This window comes from Carex rostrata, chromosome 8 (genome assembly GCF_964058835.1).
Source record: "Carex rostrata chromosome 8, lpCarRost1.2, whole genome shotgun sequence".
NCBI classification, from domain to species: domain Eukaryota; kingdom Viridiplantae; phylum Streptophyta; class Magnoliopsida; order Poales; family Cyperaceae; genus Carex; species Carex rostrata.
This window is the reverse complement of record NC_135925.1, coordinates 6,837,044-6,854,546: the sequence shown is the minus strand read 5'-3', so window position 1 is coordinate 6,854,546 and position 17,503 is coordinate 6,837,044. Positions and strand designations below refer to the sequence as shown.

Sequence of the window (17,503 nt, the reverse complement as noted above, 5' to 3'; positions counted from 1 at the left end):
TATATAAATTTCAAACAATAAATTCAAACCGATATACTCAATAAATAATACAAAATTTATAATTTTTCGAATTGTTTTAGTATCAAATTAAGTGGTCGGTCAAAATGATGAAAAATAAATGTGTAAAAAATAACTTTAAAAACTCCTCCATTTGACGCTTGACTAAATACTAAATAAATTTAAATAATTGTAAATTTGCATGTAAACGCATAACGCGTGAAGTAGATCAGTTTGAATGATTTGAATTTATCATTTAAAGTCGATTCGATAGATTTTTAAATTAGTAATATTTAAGTTAATATGACACTGGTAGCCGGACTTAGATTCGATAGTATATAACCTGCTAACTTTAATTTTGCTAGAAATTTTCAACAATTGGGTTATATTTTCATTACCTGCTAATTTTAATTTTGCGGTATTGATATTCGTACACGATTATGATTTGTATAGTTTGAGCTAAAACAAAGCTACAGAGCAATTTTATTGTTCTTAAGAATAAAATAATCCAATTGAAAAACAATTTTTTTTTAATAATAGATATGTTTAAAGTGTATTTCTGAAAGAACAATATATATGTTTTTCGATAATTTAATTATATAGTTATAAAAAAAAACTATTTTTTTAAATACACTTGAATCATTACAGATTACCTGTTCTATTAGTTTGGTTTAATGAATTTCCAAGGAAAATTGCTAGAGCAATTAATGCTTTGAAGTTTGAATAATGAAGCAATTATTGAATTAAGAACATATTCTGAAATATAGGTGTGTAGTGTAATTTTTTATTTATTTCGTGAAATATTTACTTGGCAACCATGCAAAAATACAGTATCGCCTCTCATCCTCAGTTTATTTACGACATAATTATATTTAGAACATATTCTGTATTTAATATGTAGGATATTTTTAAGAGGTTATTTGTATTAATTTATTTATGTAGAGAATATGCATTGTTTACAAAAATATTATATGTATTCAATATAAAAAAAAAAAAAAAATTAAGTTGAATACAAGTTCATTCCTCATCAAATTTATCTTTTTTTTTTATCTTTAATCTTTAATTCATGTCTAAGTGTTATAAAACTACAAAATAAATAAGTTTGCAAAACATTTTTATTTTTATCAAATTAGATGGGTCGCGTTCATATTTCGATATCACAGAAGAGAAACCAAAATGGAATTCTCTACGGGGTATGCGCAGTCGACAATGTAGTCTCTAAGGGAACTTGACTTTTTTTTTTTCTCTTTTCTGTTTACTTTAGATTCACTCAAGGAACCGAAAACATTTGAGTGCTTCTATGAGATTGAAATATGAATACAGTCTATCTAATACGTACTTTAAACTACTTTATATAATTTCTACAAGTAAAAGATTCTGGATAATTTTTCGTCACATATTTGTTTAGCAATGAACTGAATAGTCAAAAACCTACTTAATTAATTACCAATAAGAATTGTATCTCACATAAATATCCCCTACACAGCCTCCCCACCTCCTCAAGTTCCAACTCAACTGCCTTCTAACAAAAACAGATATATACAAATCAATAACTTACCAGAAAATTAAACCTCAAGCCCGACCTCCATTTCATCAATGGCATCTCAGAAAGGTGTAATGCTCCTGGATTTTTGGTCCAGCCCCTTCGGCCAGAGAGTGCGCATTGCATTGGCCGAGAAAGGGGTCGAATACGAGCACAAAGAAGAGGACTTGTCCAGCAAGAGCGAGCTGTTGCTCAAATCCAACCCGGTACACAAAAAGATACCAGTTCTGATTCATGATGGTAAAACGGTTTGCGAGTCCCTGACAATAGTCCAGTATATCGATGAGGTGTGGTCTGACAAGGCGCCATTGATGCCATCCGATCCACATCAAAGGGCTCAGGCACGCTTCTGGGCTGATTATGTGGACAAGAAGGTTTCATTTAACTTTATTTATTTATTTGTCTATATTTACTCCAAAATATTAAGTCTTTATAAAAAACTACATATTATTAATTCATATTTTTAAAAATTGAAATCATTTATATATCAGTAGACAGTAGTCACTCATAAGTTTCAGTAACAGATGTATGATTGCGGAGGCCGGCTAAGCAGGAAGCTGAAGGGACAGGAGCTGGAGGCTACTAAAAAGGAGATGATCGAGATCCTACAGCTACTCCAGACCCAGCTTGGCGACAACAAGTATTTCGGTGGCAACACTTTCGGTTTCGTTGATGTAGCTTTGGTGCCATTCACCTCCTGGTTTTATACATTTGAGATGTGCGCCAACTTAAATGTTGAGCAAATAGCACCGGGAATCATCGCCTGGGCCAAGCGGTGCCAGGAACGGGAGAGTGTGGCCAAGGCCTTGTCTGACCCAAAGAATTTCTATGATTTTGTATGTATGATGAAGAAGCTAATGGGGCTGGAATAGGTTGATCGGTCGCAAAATCTCTGCTTGCTGTACGACTAAAAGCTACTGAAAAAAATGATAAAAATTCTGAGGGTGCGTGTTGTTAATTTGTATTAGATGTGGTATTAATTGGTATTTTAAGGATTTAAGCACACTTGTTGCTCTTCTGTTGTGATGTATTTTTGGATTTTCTGTCAAATAAAGTTTTTTATGAACATAATATCTAGCGGCTGAAGTTGATATTTAGTAATAATATTGCATAGCATGAATTGTGTAATTGTATTTCCTATGATCTTTCATTTGCAGTTCAAGTTGACTTAATTTTTGAAAAGACGGGTGTTATTCTTGTGAAATATCTGTATATCTGTATATTAGTATCGTACCCATGCGTTGCAACGGAGACATAATATCAGATTGAACATTAAGATTATACATAGAGATAATAAATAACATAAACTTTATTTTCAATTTAACCGTGTATAGAACCAGGGTGTGGAATAGTAAAAAAATATATATTTTTTCAATACAATTGTTAGAAAATACTAACCTTAATTAGTAAAAGAAACAACAACAAATGAAAAAAAAAAACTGATTAATTATAACATAAAAAAAAATTAGTATCATTATCAGTCTGATCTTCTTCGATGTAGTCAAATATTTCTGAAAATGAACAAACAAAATATGAAAAGTAGAGCTCTCTAATTCGTAATATATGACAATTACATTTATACAAACTGGTCAAAAGGTTTTTTTTTTACACTACTTAAGTATCTATTTTAAGTTTAAAGACAAGTTTAAACTGTAATCAGTTCTGAATCTTACTTCCCAATAATAATTTGCCAACTGGACTGAAACAAAATGCACATTCACCATGGAACCTTTGTAATCGAAAACTTTTTAAAAACATATTATATTTTTTGTTTACTTTGGTGAGAAACCTGATTTTCATACTTGAATCTTATCCTTGAGGAAATAGAAATATGGATCCATAGGACAGGTTGATCTGTAATATGCATATTACTATAGCCTCACTCTATAAAAAAAGAGTAGAACCTTCATTTTTGGGAACAAAATCTGGAGGCAGCTTCAGATCATAGCAGAAAAGTGCATCTCTTTTGTACCGATATCCCTCTATATCAATGTACGAAACTGCCCCTACAGGTATAACACTCAAAAACCAATACCACCACAAACTATAAAAAAACATAAATTTCTTATATTTAGATAAAAATACAAGGTTGTGTTGTATGCTTGGTAGATATAGAAGCCGGGATTCCAGCTTCTTCTTCACATTCCTTAATTATGTTCTTCTTGCATGAAATTCCATGTGGCTGAAAACAAATTGATGTACTAATTGAATATAAAATATTAATGCTAAATGCCACCTGGCTACATTCCATTTCTAAAAGAGTTAGGCAATGGTATTACGCATAGCGCGTATTACTCTGCACTATGGATCAATAATTTCACTTTCAAAGTCCAAACAGTTTACCTGAACCATTCAATGTGATCTCCATATGAAAATGTACTTGTAGATCAAGTTTTACATTTTTTAGAATTTTTGTACTATTTTTTTTTAGATAGGTACATTTTCATATCAACTGTTTGGACTTTTAAAACACAGATATAGATCCATAGTACAGACTAATCCGTGCTATGTATAGTACCATAGCCTCACTCTTTCTAAAACCAAATTATTAGTCTAGCATACTCTTTTGTTGAGAATCTAGTTAAAAAGGGTAATTATGTAAAAGGGAAATTATGGAATAGATTAAGGAAATTGTTGGTCTAGCATACTCTTTCTTTATATAGGATGTCTTTTTCTCAAATACATAATGTGCCATTTTTTTTTTACTTCAGAGCATAATATGCAGTATGTTAATTGAAATGATCATTTAAAGAAATAAATTTCCCTACTGGAAACTACTTGAAACAACAAAATCTAATGAGGTAGTTTCTTCAAATTAAATAAAACCCATTCTTGTCAATTTAGATATGCAAACACACACTTGACCATGGCACAGGTTTAATATAAGACTGACAAAATGATTATAAAAGGAGAGAAAATATTTCATCATGCTTTCACATTACAGAGCATTTTTCATATTTGAAACCTACATTGTTTGAGACATTAGTGTTACTGCAAGTTACATCAAATTAAATGTTGATGCCTTTTGCCCCTACTCTCCAAGCCAAAATTGAGCAGAAATCAACCATAACGGGTCCACACCCATTATGGATGACACCCGATATAGCTAGTTAGGAATTTCTCTGTGTTTTTTTAGGTATTTTATTGAGAATTATGGAACCAAATGGTTGGTACCAAAACCTTTTCATGATTTCTAATAGAAATCAGCTGGTTAATTCCCACTATTATCCGTTTTTTTTCTAATTCAAACCAATAATGAGCAATTTGGTTTGGTTAACACAAGGACAATTCAGCCATTGTTGTCCTCACTTAACTATTGACTTTTACTGTTGGGTTTTATTTGCAAAATATAAAATATTGGGTGTATAATTATAAACTATTTAAATCACAAACCAATGCAATCCACCAGCAACAATGTGATCGAGCATTCCAGGAAAAGTAGGTTTATCTTCGCTTCTTTTAGCAACCCACAAAAACTTTTCACCGTCAATCTCCACATATCCATTCATGTGTACTCCATAAGCCTAATCATATATTAATTAATTGATCAAAATAGGTAATGCATAAATAATAAGTAATAAGGTACAAAGAAATATACATGTTAGCAGTTCCTTGAATGGTAACATAAATTGATCAGTATTTACCAGTATTTTCTGGTATTCACCAGTGCTTTCTGGTAATTTATGATATTTATCAGTATTTTCTGGTATCTATGTAATATTCTGGTTTTCTTTTGAACTATGTACTATTGTCTTTTAGTATAATGAATTACATACGGGTTTGAAAAGGGAAAAAAAAATTGAAGGGTATTTTAGACCTTTATGCCAAAATAAGGGGCAGCTGCACGCTCCAATGAGAAGAAAGGGGGCACTCCAAATGCTAATGTCACGGGATACAACTGAATTATATATAAGAAAATAAGTATATGATTGGACAGAGTTATCTCATTATATAAAACATGCTATGCAAATTTCACAAAAGGCCAATTATGAGAAAGTATAGAAGTACCTCATTTTGAATACCTGGAATAAGGTTGCCTAAGCATTTAATGACATGTGCAACTGCTTCTCTTCTAGCCTCGTATGATTTTAGTGAAGGATTAAATTTAAGATGTTGGCCTATTTTTTCTTTTCCATTTTTATTTTTTACAATGCTAAATACATCATTGTGTTTGCTCAAGTGCTCGGTGAATCTGAAACAAAGCAAATTCAAAGTAAGCTATTGAGAATAAAAAAAAATGTGATAAACAAAGGACTTGCTCTTTTGTTTAATTGAGCTAGATGTGAGTTGTGTTGTATCAGAAAGCAGGGACTTGGCTTCTTGCGCTCCTATTAATATAAAACAAAACACTTGATTACATTAGTTAAATAGAACATGTGTTACAAACCAGAAGTTCACAACATATTAAGGGCATTTTGTTAACTTTTTATAGATGTCTTCTAGATACAATATATCTATGAAACAAAAATGTTCCTTAGTAGCAAATATCTCACTTTTCCATAAAAACAAATTAATTTAACTAATAAACACAGGATGCATTACCAATTGAATAACACAAAAACAATTAATGTACAAAAAATGGTTCTGGTACTCCTAGGTAAATCAAACATGTAATACTTGGAAATTAAAAATCAGACACACTGAATTTCTCTTCAAAACCAACATAAACCTTGCCTAACAACTGTTTTAGATAAGAATCAACCGAACTAAACTCAACTGAGACTCAATTAGTTCATATAATGTGTTTATTCAACAGTTGACCCTATTAATTAAGCCTAATTTGGCCTCATTAGATGCCCAAATGCTAGAAATTCGAAATCGAATGCTCCTCACCGCAAAAAACCAAATAAAAAAGAAGATCCCTAATGCAAAGTAACGAATTGAACCTGGAGAGCGTGATCCTGAGAAGAAACTGGTGGATCGGGTTGAGCATAGGTTTCCAGATTTGAGATCATACAGCAGTAAGTCTGATCCGATACCAGCAAGGAGAAGGGGGAAGGGAGAGGAGGAGGGGAGCAGAGAGAGCGCATAAATCTCTCCAACGTAAGGGCCTCCGCTCAGACGAATTCGCTCCGAAGAGAATCGTTGTTCGCTGTCTCCTTCTCTCTCGCTCGCTCTCTCCTTCCGATCAGAAAAAATTCGCTCCGAAGAGAATCGTCGTTCCCTGTTTCCTCCTGTCTCGCTCGCTCTAGGGTTTTTTCTTTTTTTCTTTGGAAGAAGGGATCGGGGAGGTAGACGGGCAAAACGATAATTTGCTGGGGAGAGGCGCAGCGCTCCCAGCGAAAAAAATTGCAAGATTCAATCTGCACGATTTTTAATTCAGATCCAACGGTGCAGAACAAAAATATTTGTGGCAAGATGTGTGGCTACACATGTAGCGGGTCTAATTTGAACAAAATTTAGACTTCTACAAAGAGAAAGGGTGTATTTAATCAAAAGAAAGCAGATTATTTGTTTAGATAGCTCAGATTCAATCCGAATTTAGATCAATAAATCCCAGCCGTTGGACTTTCTGTCATCCAATTCAAATTAAGGTGCATAATATAGAGGAGAGATATTTGCAGCCGCATGGGCTATGTATATATGTATAATATATGTATAATATATATATAGAGATGGGCTATGGTGCATTGCAATGCATATGCCCCTTGTGCATTGAACCATAAATCATCGATTTAAAGTCCAAATGACCGATCCGAGTCGTTCGTCTTATTCTCCATATTAATGTGTGCTTGGAGATCAAATTTTACATTTTTTGGAATTTTTTTACTATTTTTTTAGATTTATTAAAAATCTGAAAATCTGGGTGAACAGTAAAAATTTCTGGACCATCAGATCAGCGATTTTCAAAGTAGCTTAATAAATAGTAAAAAAATTCCAAAAAATGTAAATTTTGGTCTCCAAGCACATATTAATATGGAGAACAAGATGAACGGTTTGGATCAGTCATTTGGACTTTGAATCGATGATTTATGGTTCCAATGCACAAGGGTGCCTATGCATTGAAATGCACCATAGCCCATCTCTCTCTCTATATATAATATAATATATGTATATGTAGAGCAAAGTTAGGGTGTGATGTGCACACCAAGAGGGTTTGGTGAGCACAACTTCAAAAATATATCGGATCGACTTCAAATACCGAATTCAAACCATTGAAATCCATGTACTTCATGAATGATGCATGTACATATAAAAATTTTGAAAGTTTTGAGTTTATTTGCTACAAGGTCAAGCGGTCAAAGAAATGATAAAAATTGAATATATAAAACAACTTATAAATTAACTTATAAAATATTCATTTCTTTGAGAGTGAGTCTATGGTACTATGCATATCACGGGTTGGTCCGTGCTACGGCTCAATATTCGAGTTTTCAAAATCCTAATGGTCGATCTGAACCGTTCATCTTGTTCTCAATATTAATATGTGTTTGGAGACCAAATTTTACATTTTTTTTGAAATTTTTTTACTATTTTTTTAGATATTTAGAAAATTACTTGATATGAAAATTCTGGACTATCCAAAAACAGTGATTTTCAATAAATCTAAAACAATAGTACAAAAATTTCAAAAAATATAAAATTTGGTCTCCAAACACATATTAATATGGAGAACAAGATGAACGGTTCAGATCGACTGTTAGGATTTTGAAAAGTCAAATATTGAGTCGTATTACGGGCCAAATCGTAATATGCATAGTACCATAGACTTACTCTTTCTTTGACCACTTGACCTTGTAGCAAATAAACTCAAAACTTTCAAAATTTTGCATGTACATGCATCACTCATGAAGTATATGAATTTCACGGTTTGGATTCGGCGTTTGAAGTCGATCCGATATACTTTTGAAGTTGTGCTCACCAAACTCTCTTTGTGAGCACATCACACCCTAGCTTTGCTCGCATATGTATATGTATATGTATATGTATATGTATATGTATATGTATATGTATATGTATATGTATATGTATATATAATATAATATAATATATGTATATGTATATATAATATAATACATGTATATATATGTATATGTATATATAGAGTTGGGCTATGGTGCATTGCAATGTATAGCCTCTTTTTACATTGGACTATAAATCACCGGATTCAAAGTTCAAATGACCGATCCAAACCGTTCATCTTGTTCTCCATATTAATATGTATTTGGAGACCAAATTTTACATTTTTTTCGAAATTTTTTACTATTTTTTTAGATTTATTGAAAATCGCTATTTTTTATGGTCCAGATTTGTCTGAAAATAGTAATTTTCAATAAATCTAAAAAAATAGTAAAAAAATTAAAAAAAAGGTAAAATTTGGTCTCCAAACACATATTAATATGGAGAACAAGATGAACGGTTTGGATCGATTATTTGGACTTTGAATCTGGTGATTTATAGTCCAATGTACAAAATAGGTTATACATTGCAATGCACCATAGCCCAACTCTGTATATATATATATATATAATACATGTATAATATATGTATATACATACACATATAAGATGAATGCTAATGATTATTAAAAAAGTTATCAAATCTCAATCTAATCACTAAAATATTATCTACATATTAAAAAAATAATTGTCAACTCAAGTCATGTCACAGGTGGGGGCACGGACACGGACACGGATGGGAGGGGGGGAATCGAATTCAATTTTTTCAAAAAAAAATTGAATTATTTTAACCGGCCACGGGCAGGGCGGGCACGGGCACAGGTTCACGAGTTTACGGGCCGGTCCGGGCGGGCACGAGTTTAATTCGATCCGGGTTCACGCGGGTTTTTGTCCTAAAAACCGGATCCAATCCTTTTCATACCCGAACCCATGTACCTGTGTACCCGTGCATACCCGGACACAAGCATAGTCCGGTCGGGTACCGGGCACGGGCGGACCGGACTGGATTTGACCCGCCCGGTATTGTCAAACCTCTAGTTTGAGCTAAAACAAAGCTACAGAGGAATTTTATTGTTCTTAAGAATAAAATAATCCAATTGAAAAACAATTTTAAAAAAATAATAGATCTGTTTAAAGAGTATTTCTAAAAGAACAATATATATGTTTTTCGATATTTTAATTCTATAGTTATAAAAAAACAACTTTTTTTTTAAATACACTTGAATCATTACTTTTTTTATAATAAGGCTAATGCCCACTTCATTGAAGCAAGAAAAGTAACTTACATCCCGAGTCTCAAAATGAGTTAGCTAATAAAGGAAACTGCAAAAACCCGAGTAAGAATGTCCATCACAAAACATATAAGCTGTGAAAACAAACCACATGTAGCTAGTATCAAAATCATATCTAAGCCACACAAGGGCTGGGGTAAAACAACAACACAAAAAATTGGCTTCAAACAGCTGAAATGACTCAAAAAATGGGGACGTCTCCATATGGAACGATCTGGTGCCCTGGGTCTTCATTAGATGGATGCTGCTCGTCAGTCCCTTCTTCATCAGGGTGTCAGCTGGCCAAAGGCAGAACATCCAGTGTTGGCGGCAGCCATATTGCTATTGCTTCCTAAACCTGTGGTTTGACACCCCTTGTCCAATAATGAATAAGAGAGAGTATAAGTAAAATTAGTTGGCGAATAGATTTTCTCTTACCTCATTGAAAGCAGAGCTCATTCCTATATTTCCAGATTGTCCAACTAACTGCACTGAATACAAGTAACAATGCATGTTTATGAGTAGGAGGTAATTGTCTAGCAAAATGAGTAATATCTGACATTGTATCCCAGGTATAACTAACATCTTGGCAGGCCCCCATATAAAACCATACTTGTTTTGCTATTAGACAAGCACTTGAATCATTACATATTACATGTTCTATGAGTTTGGTTTAATGAATTTCCAAAGAAAATTGCTAGAGCAATTAATGCTTTGAACAATGAAGCAATTATTTAATTAAGAATTACAGAATGGTTCTTGATGGAAAATATAAGTGTGTAGTGTCCTTTTTATTATTATTTTGTGAAATACTTACTTGGCAACCATGCAAAAATACAGTATCGCCTCTCATCCACAATTTATTTACGACATATTTATATTTAGGATGATGTTATGATTAGCAACAAAAGTTATCAGACTAAATTAAGGAACATGTTCTGTATTTAATATGTAGGATAGTTTTAAGAAGTTATTTGTATTAATTTATTTATGGAGAGAATATGCATATTGTTACAAATAAATTATATGTATTCAATATTAAAAAAAAAATCAAGTTGAATGCAAGTTCATTCCTCATCAAATTTATCTTTTTTTTTTTTTATCTTTAATCTTTAATTCATGTCTAAGTGTTATAAAACTACAAAATAAATAAGTTTGCAAAACATTTTTATTTTTATCAAATTAGATGGGTCGCGTTCATATTTCGATATCACAGAAGAAATTAAGTTCTTTTGCAGTTCTTTGTAAGGGTGTGATCGGAACAAAATAGATATAGAGTTCAATAGATTTCAATTCAATAGAATTCAATAGAGACGATTTTCAATTGAATTTTGTTGATCGGAATCAAAATAGAAAAGAATTGAATTCATCTCTAATTTTTGATTGGAAGCGTGCATAATCAAAAGAAATGATTTCACTTTAAGAGAAAATTACACTTTTATCCTTGTTATTATTTAGTATACAGATACAATAACTGTTTTTCTATGTGCTTTTTCTAAACTCAGATATTATTGATCTATTTTTATGACAGGCTTATTAATAATTGGAAAAGGGATTCATTTGACAACCGTAGCATTCATTAATAATACTAAGATTCTTAACACTCATATCCTTACATAATACTAAGACTCTTAACAGGCTTGAAGCTGCAGAAATCAGATGTGAGGCTTCAGATTTATCAACAGCATTTAAAATCCAAAGACGTATTTAATTTGCAACAAACACAACAAATAAAAATACAACTTAACAGAAAATTAATTTATTTTCTTGCATATTCAATTAATTAATAAATCAACCAATCCAATGCACTAAGTGGATTAATCTAATCTTTAATTTGCAACAAACATAATTAGTAGATTAACCTAAGTTAACTTGGGGATTAACCTGTACTATTTAAATAGTAAAACATTGAATCACAATATAATAAATACAATAATTGGAAAAGGGATTCATCCTTAATAAGATCATTGGAAGTAATTTGGTACCTGCGTAAAGTATCACAATGAAATAAAAAAAAAAAAATTAGCCTGAATCGGAAAAGAGATTAACCTAGATACTTGCGTTAGAGTAAATCCTTAATCACTAGAAATTGCTGGTTCGTTGGAACCTCGTTTTATTTATTCTTTCTATTTTTTTTGTCTTCTTTCGCTTTGGTAGAGACCTCACAAGCTATAGAAGAGAAGGGTATCGCAGGAAAAATATCATACTTCACTTCCGCAGAAACAATTCTTGTCAAATCTCTACCTTTTTGGCCGGATTTCTCTTCGCGATTTCGACGCCTTCAAATCATGCCAATTCGTTTCTTTTCCAGTTGATCGTTCTCTTCCGATCAGACGAGCAGCGTCAATTCTATTTCTGTTTCTCGCTTACGCTAGAAAAGCTCCTTTCCGATCAGACCCTAAGAGAAACCAAAATGGAATTCTCTACGGGGTATGCGCAGTCGACAATATAGTCTCCAAGGGAACTTGACTTTTTTTTTCTTTCTCTTTTCTGTTTACTTAGATTCACTCAAGGAACCGAAAACATTTGAGTGCTTCTATGAGATTGAAATATGAATACAGTCTATCTAATACGTACTTTAAACCTTTTTTTTTTTTTTTTTTGCAAGTATACGTACTTTAAACTACTTTATATAATTTCTATAAGTAAAAGATTCTGGATAATTTTTCGTCACATATTTGGTTAGCAATGAACTGAATAGTCAAAAACCTACTTAATTAATTATAAATAAGAATTGTATCTCACATAAATATCCCCCACACAGCCTCCCCACCTCCTCAAGTTCCAGCTCAACTGCCTTCTAACAAAAACGGATATATACAAGTCACTAACTTACCAGAAAATTAAACCTCAAGCCCGACCTCCATTTCATCAATGGCATCTCAGAAAGGTGTAATGCTCCTGGATTTTTGGGCCAGCCCCTTCGGCCAGAGAGTGCGTATTGCCTTGGCCGAGAAAGGGGTCGAATACGAGCACAAAGAAGAGAACTTGTCCAGCAAGAGCGAGCTGTTGATCAAATCCAACCAGGTACACAAAAATATACCAGTTCTGATCCATGATTGTAAAACGGTGTTTGAATCGCTGACAATAGTCCAGTATATCGATGAGGTGTGGTCTGACAAGACGCCATTGATGCCATCCGATCCATATCAAAGGGCTCAGGCACGCTTCTGGGCTGATTATGTGGACAAGAAGGTTTCCTTTAACTCTATTTATTTATTTTTGAGGAAAATTTAACTCTGTTTAATTATTTGTTTATATTTGCTCAAAAATATTCTCCATAACAAATTACATATTATTAATTCATATTTTTAAAAATTGAAATCAATTATATATAGCTACTCGTTCTCATATGTTTCTGTAATTACAGGTGTATGATTGCACGAGCCGGCTATGGAAGCCGAAGGAAGAAGAGAAGGAGGCTGCTAAAATGGAGATGATCGAGATCCTGCAGCTACTCGAGGTCCAGCTCGGTGACAACAAGTATTTCGGTGGCGACACTTTCGGTTTGGTTGATGTGGCTTTCGTACCATTCACCTCCTGGTTTTATATGTTCGAGATGATTGCCAAATTAAATGTTGAGGCAGTAGCACCGAGGATCGTCGCCTGGGCCAAGCGGTGCCAGGAGCGGGAGAGCGTAGCCAAAGCCTTGTCTGACCCAAAGACGGTCTATGAGTTTATATGCATGGTCATGAAGAAGGTACTGGGGCAGGAATAGGTCGATCGGGTCGCAAAATCTCTGTTTGCTATACAAGTATACAACTATACAAGCAGCACAAGCTACTGAATAAAAATGATTAAAAGTTAATTTGTTAATTATGAATTAATTTTGAGGTTGCATGTCTGTTTGTAGTAGATGCGAGTTTGGGCGTTTGGCGTTTGAGATCTGAGCACACTAGTTGCTCTATCCTATATAGGTTGTCATTTTTTTTTTTTGGATTTTCTATGAAATAGAGTTTTTAATTTTTTATTAACATGATATCTGGGACTGGGGACCAGTTGATATTTAGTAATAATATTGCGTAGCATGAATTGTGTAATTGTATTTCCTATGATCTTTCATTTGCAGACTTGCAGTTCTTCAAGTTGACTTAATTTTCCAAAAGACCGGTTGTTTTTGTGAAATATCTACCCTACCCAAAAATAAAAAGACAAGCTGGTATTACAGGAAATAAATCTGCTGTTATTTCAAAGGGATCACATGACTATTACTCTGATCACATCCATTGATCTTTATCGAGATTTGGGCACAATTTTTATTTTGCCTCGCGATATGTGTATTGTGATAGAAATAACAGGATCCTGTGATCCCTTTGGAATAACAGCAGATTAATTTATATCCGGTATTACAACGCTTTCTTTATTTATTGAGAACCAAGCTTTAAATCTAAGAAGAATATAAACGGGTCTGAATTTTATTTGGAATTCGAGTGATCGGTTCCCGACCCGACCCATAATGGTTATATCTAGCCCAGTACAAGTTTATATTCCAACATAATTTTTTTTTTGCTGATTATATGAAGAAAAATCAAATCATTATTCTACACATTTTTTGTAACGGTTACAAACCACATAAATATAACACAGTTAATTCAGACAGCGCGTTACCTATAATTCTAATATCTTTACGATTAAATAATTAATAAGCAAAACATATAAAAGATGGAGTAAAATAATAAAAATTACATATTGTTTATAAGGGATCATAATCGGATTGAACAAGTATCCTCACAGGAACCGTAAAGTGGAGTCCACAACTTTACGGTTCATATTACTTCTAAATAGATCAAACTAAATTTGGTGCTCATTTAGATGTAGAGATTTCCTTTATGATTTTTACCAAAATAAAGAACGGTCTGAATCTACCAATCTTACTAATTTTATTGAAGAGTATCCGTCAGTCAGGTAATTGGGAGGATCCAAATTCAATATGATTAAAAGAACGGTTCGGATCCACTAATTTTATTGAACAATATCCGTCAGTTAGGTAACTAGGAGGACTCAAAATTCAATCTGATGTCTCCTTATGTTTTTTTTTGATGAAATGGCAGGGGCTGCCAATAATTTATTGAAATAAAAGGGTTATTTACAAAGAAGTTACATCGTTACATCAGGGGTCCCATTCATAACCCCTTCCTAATATCATGTTATACTGTTATTTTCCGATATTTGCTAACCACACCCTACCCAACACCAGTGCTCTATAAGCTGCTATCTCAGGTGGCAAAATTTCATCTCGGAAGATCTTGTTGTTTCGTTGCAGCCAGATGTGCCAGCATCCGCTAATCAGCCAGAGGGACAGAATTTTAAAATTAGTATTTCCCTTGTGTTTTAGCCTTCTCCAAGAAGCATCCCAGGTGGAGCATACATCCTCTTCCAATTGAACCAGATTGAATCCTATTTTCCTTGCTATGTATTGCCAAACCATTTTAGCATATTGGCACTGGAATATTAGATGATAACCCGTTTCAAGTTGATGTTGACAAAGCGCACACTCCAAGGGGCATTCTATGAATCTTGCCCTCAAAACATCCCTTGTCAGAATACTTCCTCTTAACATCAGATAAATGAAAATTTCGACCGTTTGTGGTATTTTTGCAGTCCAGACCTCATAGAATGGCCATTTTTCCCTTCCTCCAGTCATGATGTTATGATAGAACGATCTGGAAGTGTAGATTCCCTCCCTCCCCCAATTCCATCTTATCTCAATGCCTTGATGGTTGCAGCTCCAAGCAAACCATGGAAGGATTTTGATTAGGCCTTTCCAAAAGAAGGACCCACCAGAATTCTATCTATTCATGCCCTGGATCCTTGAGACTCTAATTTTCATTATCATGGTTGACCAAAGCGCTCCAGGGTCTTCATTCGGACGCCATAACCATCGCAACAACAAACTTATGTTTTGGATCTCCAAATTAATCACCCCCAAACCTCCCCCACTTTCTTGGAATGCATGCCAGAGACCAATTGATCAGCGAGATTCCCCTACAGGCGCCCTTACCCCACAGGAAACCTTTTCTGATTTTGTCGATTCGCTGAATTACCCACTTAGGCAACCTAAAGCACGTCATAAAGTAGATGGGTAGTGCCGATAGAACTGACCTAGTGAGTTGAAGGCGACCACCTCTAGAGAGCAGTTTCAAACTCCATCCTTGAAGGCGTTTATCAAAACGCTCGATTAAAGGCATGTAATCAATCCTTTTTGGGGCTGTTATGGATAAAGGAATGCCTAGGTATGGTATTGGCAGTGAGACCCGTTGACACCCCAAAATTGCCTATGCTTCAGCTATCTGGTCTTGACTCAAATTAAATGGCACCATAGAACTTTTTGAGAAGTTGATGCGAAGCCCTGACACTGTCGAGAATGCTCTAAGCATCAATTTGAAAGACACCAATGTCTGATGGTCAGCATGGGAGATAAATACAGTATCGTCGGCATACTGTAGTGATAAAATTGGGTCTGCAATCTTGCGAGAAATTGGTGTGGGTAGTATTCTGTTGAGCATCTGGACCATTCTTTGCATCACATCGACTGCCAAAATGAAAAGTAGCGGCGAGATTGGGTCTCCCTGCCGTAATCCCTGTGCATGCGAGAAGTACTGTGTGGCCTCACCATTGATTAATAAACGGGTGGAAGAAGTCTCCAATAGAGTTTTGATCCATCCTATCCATCTTGATGGAAATTGTCTTGCCTTCATGACCTCCATTAGAAAGCCCCATTCAATTGAATCAAACGCCTTGCTAAAGTCTATTTTTGTGAAAATTGTCGGCCTTCTAGTTTTGTAGACATGGTGTAGGATTTCTCTAGTCACAATAAAGTTTTCTGATATGTATCTTCCTTGCAAGAAGGCGGTTTGCTCTATGGAGATGAGTGCCGGCAGGTACTGATTGAGTCTATTTGCTAACGTTTTTTAAATCAATTTTGGAATAAGGTTGATGATACTGATCGGCCGAAAATCATTAACCATCAATGCCTCCTCCTTCTTGGGTAGCATAACTACATTAGCTCGGTTGAACTCAGTCAAATCCAAATCCCCCTTGTGGAATTCATCCATGATACTCATGATGTCTGTTTTTACAGATGGCCAATATTTCTTTATGAACTCATTTGTGAGGCCGTCTGGGCCCGAGGCCTTGTTTGATGCTAGGCCCTTTATTGCCCTGTGAACTTCCTCTTCTGAGAAGATGGCATCTAACCCATTTAGATCAGGTCCATTTGGGTAGAGCGTTGTTGGATTGAAGGGGGCTGTATTTAACTTTTCGCCAAGCAGATCACGCAGTGATGAGAAAAAAGCCTGCTTTATCTCCTCAGGCCTTTACAGCAGTCAGTCGCCGTGGTTGATCTCTGTAATTGCTTTTTTCCTTTGCCGGGCTGAAGCCCAGGTGTGGAAGAAGCGTGTGTTCCCATCCCCTGCTTTGATCCACTGACAACGTGATCGCTGCAGCCATTTATTTTCCTGAATATTTGCCAGTTCAAAAACCGTTGCCCGCAGCTCAAGCCTTCTTTTGAATTGTGCTGGTTGAAGAGGCCCGTGTTCCTCCAATCTATCATACAAGAGGATTGCCTCTTTGCATAATGAGATTCTTTCCTCTAATCTGCCAAATTTCTCCCTCTGCCATCTAGTCAAGATGTCATGAAGGATTCTGGTCTTCTCGTAAAAACCCTGCAAGCATGTGTAATTATCTCCATCTAGCCACACCTGCTCTACTTTTTCCTGCACCTCAGGATAACCGAACCAGAAATTCTCCCATTTTGGCTCAGTTTTTTTCCTTGGTTGATTCTTACAGTTAAG

At 34.5% G+C, this 17,503-nt stretch overlaps 3 protein-coding genes across 4 annotated transcripts; 2 read left to right on the top strand and 1 right to left on the bottom strand.

Moving 5' to 3' along the window:
• Positions 1-1,376: 1,376 nt before the first annotated feature.
• Positions 1,377-13,750, top strand: LOC144557830 (putative glutathione S-transferase parA). 2 transcript variants are annotated; one of them, XM_078306442.1, is made up of 3 exons: positions 1,377-1,914; positions 2,065-2,412; positions 13,429-13,750. In XM_078306442.1, the coding sequence occupies exons 1-2, from the start codon at positions 1,594-1,596 to the stop codon at positions 2,410-2,412; spliced, it is 669 nt and encodes a 222-aa protein (XP_078162568.1). In that variant the 5' UTR covers positions 1,377-1,593; the 3' UTR covers positions 13,429-13,750. The 2 variants fall into 2 exon arrangements, with proteins under 2 accessions (XP_078162568.1, XP_078162567.1); XM_078306441.1 differs by lacking the exon at positions 13,429-13,750 and having other exon boundaries at positions 1,385-1,914; positions 2,065-2,545.
• On the bottom strand, positions 2,832-6,771 carry LOC144558835 (nudix hydrolase 20, chloroplastic-like). The gene is made up of 7 exons (XM_078307739.1): positions 6,427-6,771; positions 5,549-5,732; positions 5,358-5,438; positions 4,940-5,064; positions 3,626-3,723; positions 3,445-3,546; positions 2,832-3,051 (listed from the first exon to the last, which is right to left on the bottom strand). The coding sequence occupies exons 1-7, from the start codon at positions 6,471-6,473 to the stop codon at positions 2,984-2,986; spliced, it is 705 nt and encodes a 234-aa protein (XP_078163865.1). The 5' UTR covers positions 6,474-6,771; the 3' UTR covers positions 2,832-2,983.
• Positions 12,474-13,750, top strand: LOC144557829 (putative glutathione S-transferase parA). The gene is made up of 2 exons (XM_078306440.1): positions 12,474-12,905; positions 13,081-13,750. Exons 1-2 carry the CDS (start codon positions 12,585-12,587, stop codon positions 13,426-13,428), a joined length of 669 nt encoding a protein of 222 aa, XP_078162566.1. The 5' UTR covers positions 12,474-12,584; the 3' UTR covers positions 13,429-13,750.
• Positions 13,751-17,503: the final 3,753 nt, after the last annotated feature.

Bases quoted from the DNA above. Each gene is read 5' to 3' on its own strand.
- LOC144557829 (XM_078306440.1), top strand. From the start codon at position 12,585: ATGGCATCTCAGAAAGGTGTAATGCTCCTGGATTTTTGGGCCAGCCCC. The intron at 12,906-13,080 runs GTTTCCTTTAAC...CTGTAATTACAG, and splicing joins CTGATTATGTGGACAAGAAG to GTGTATGATTGCACGAGCCG.
- LOC144558835 (XM_078307739.1), bottom strand. From the start codon at position 6,473: ATGCTCAACCCGATCCACCAGTTTCTTCTCAGGATCACGCTCTCCAG. The intron at 3,547-3,625 runs GTATTTTTATCT...TTATACCTGTAG, and splicing joins CAAGCATACAACACAACCTT to GGGCAGTTTCGTACATTGAT. The intron at 3,052-3,444 runs GTTCTACTCTTT...GTTCATTTTCAG, and splicing joins TTTTGTTCCCAAAAATGAAG to AAATATTTGACTACATCGAA.
- LOC144557830 (XM_078306442.1), top strand. From the start codon at position 1,594: ATGGCATCTCAGAAAGGTGTAATGCTCCTGGATTTTTGGTCCAGCCCC. The intron at 1,915-2,064 runs GTTTCATTTAAC...TTTCAGTAACAG, and splicing joins CTGATTATGTGGACAAGAAG to ATGTATGATTGCGGAGGCCG.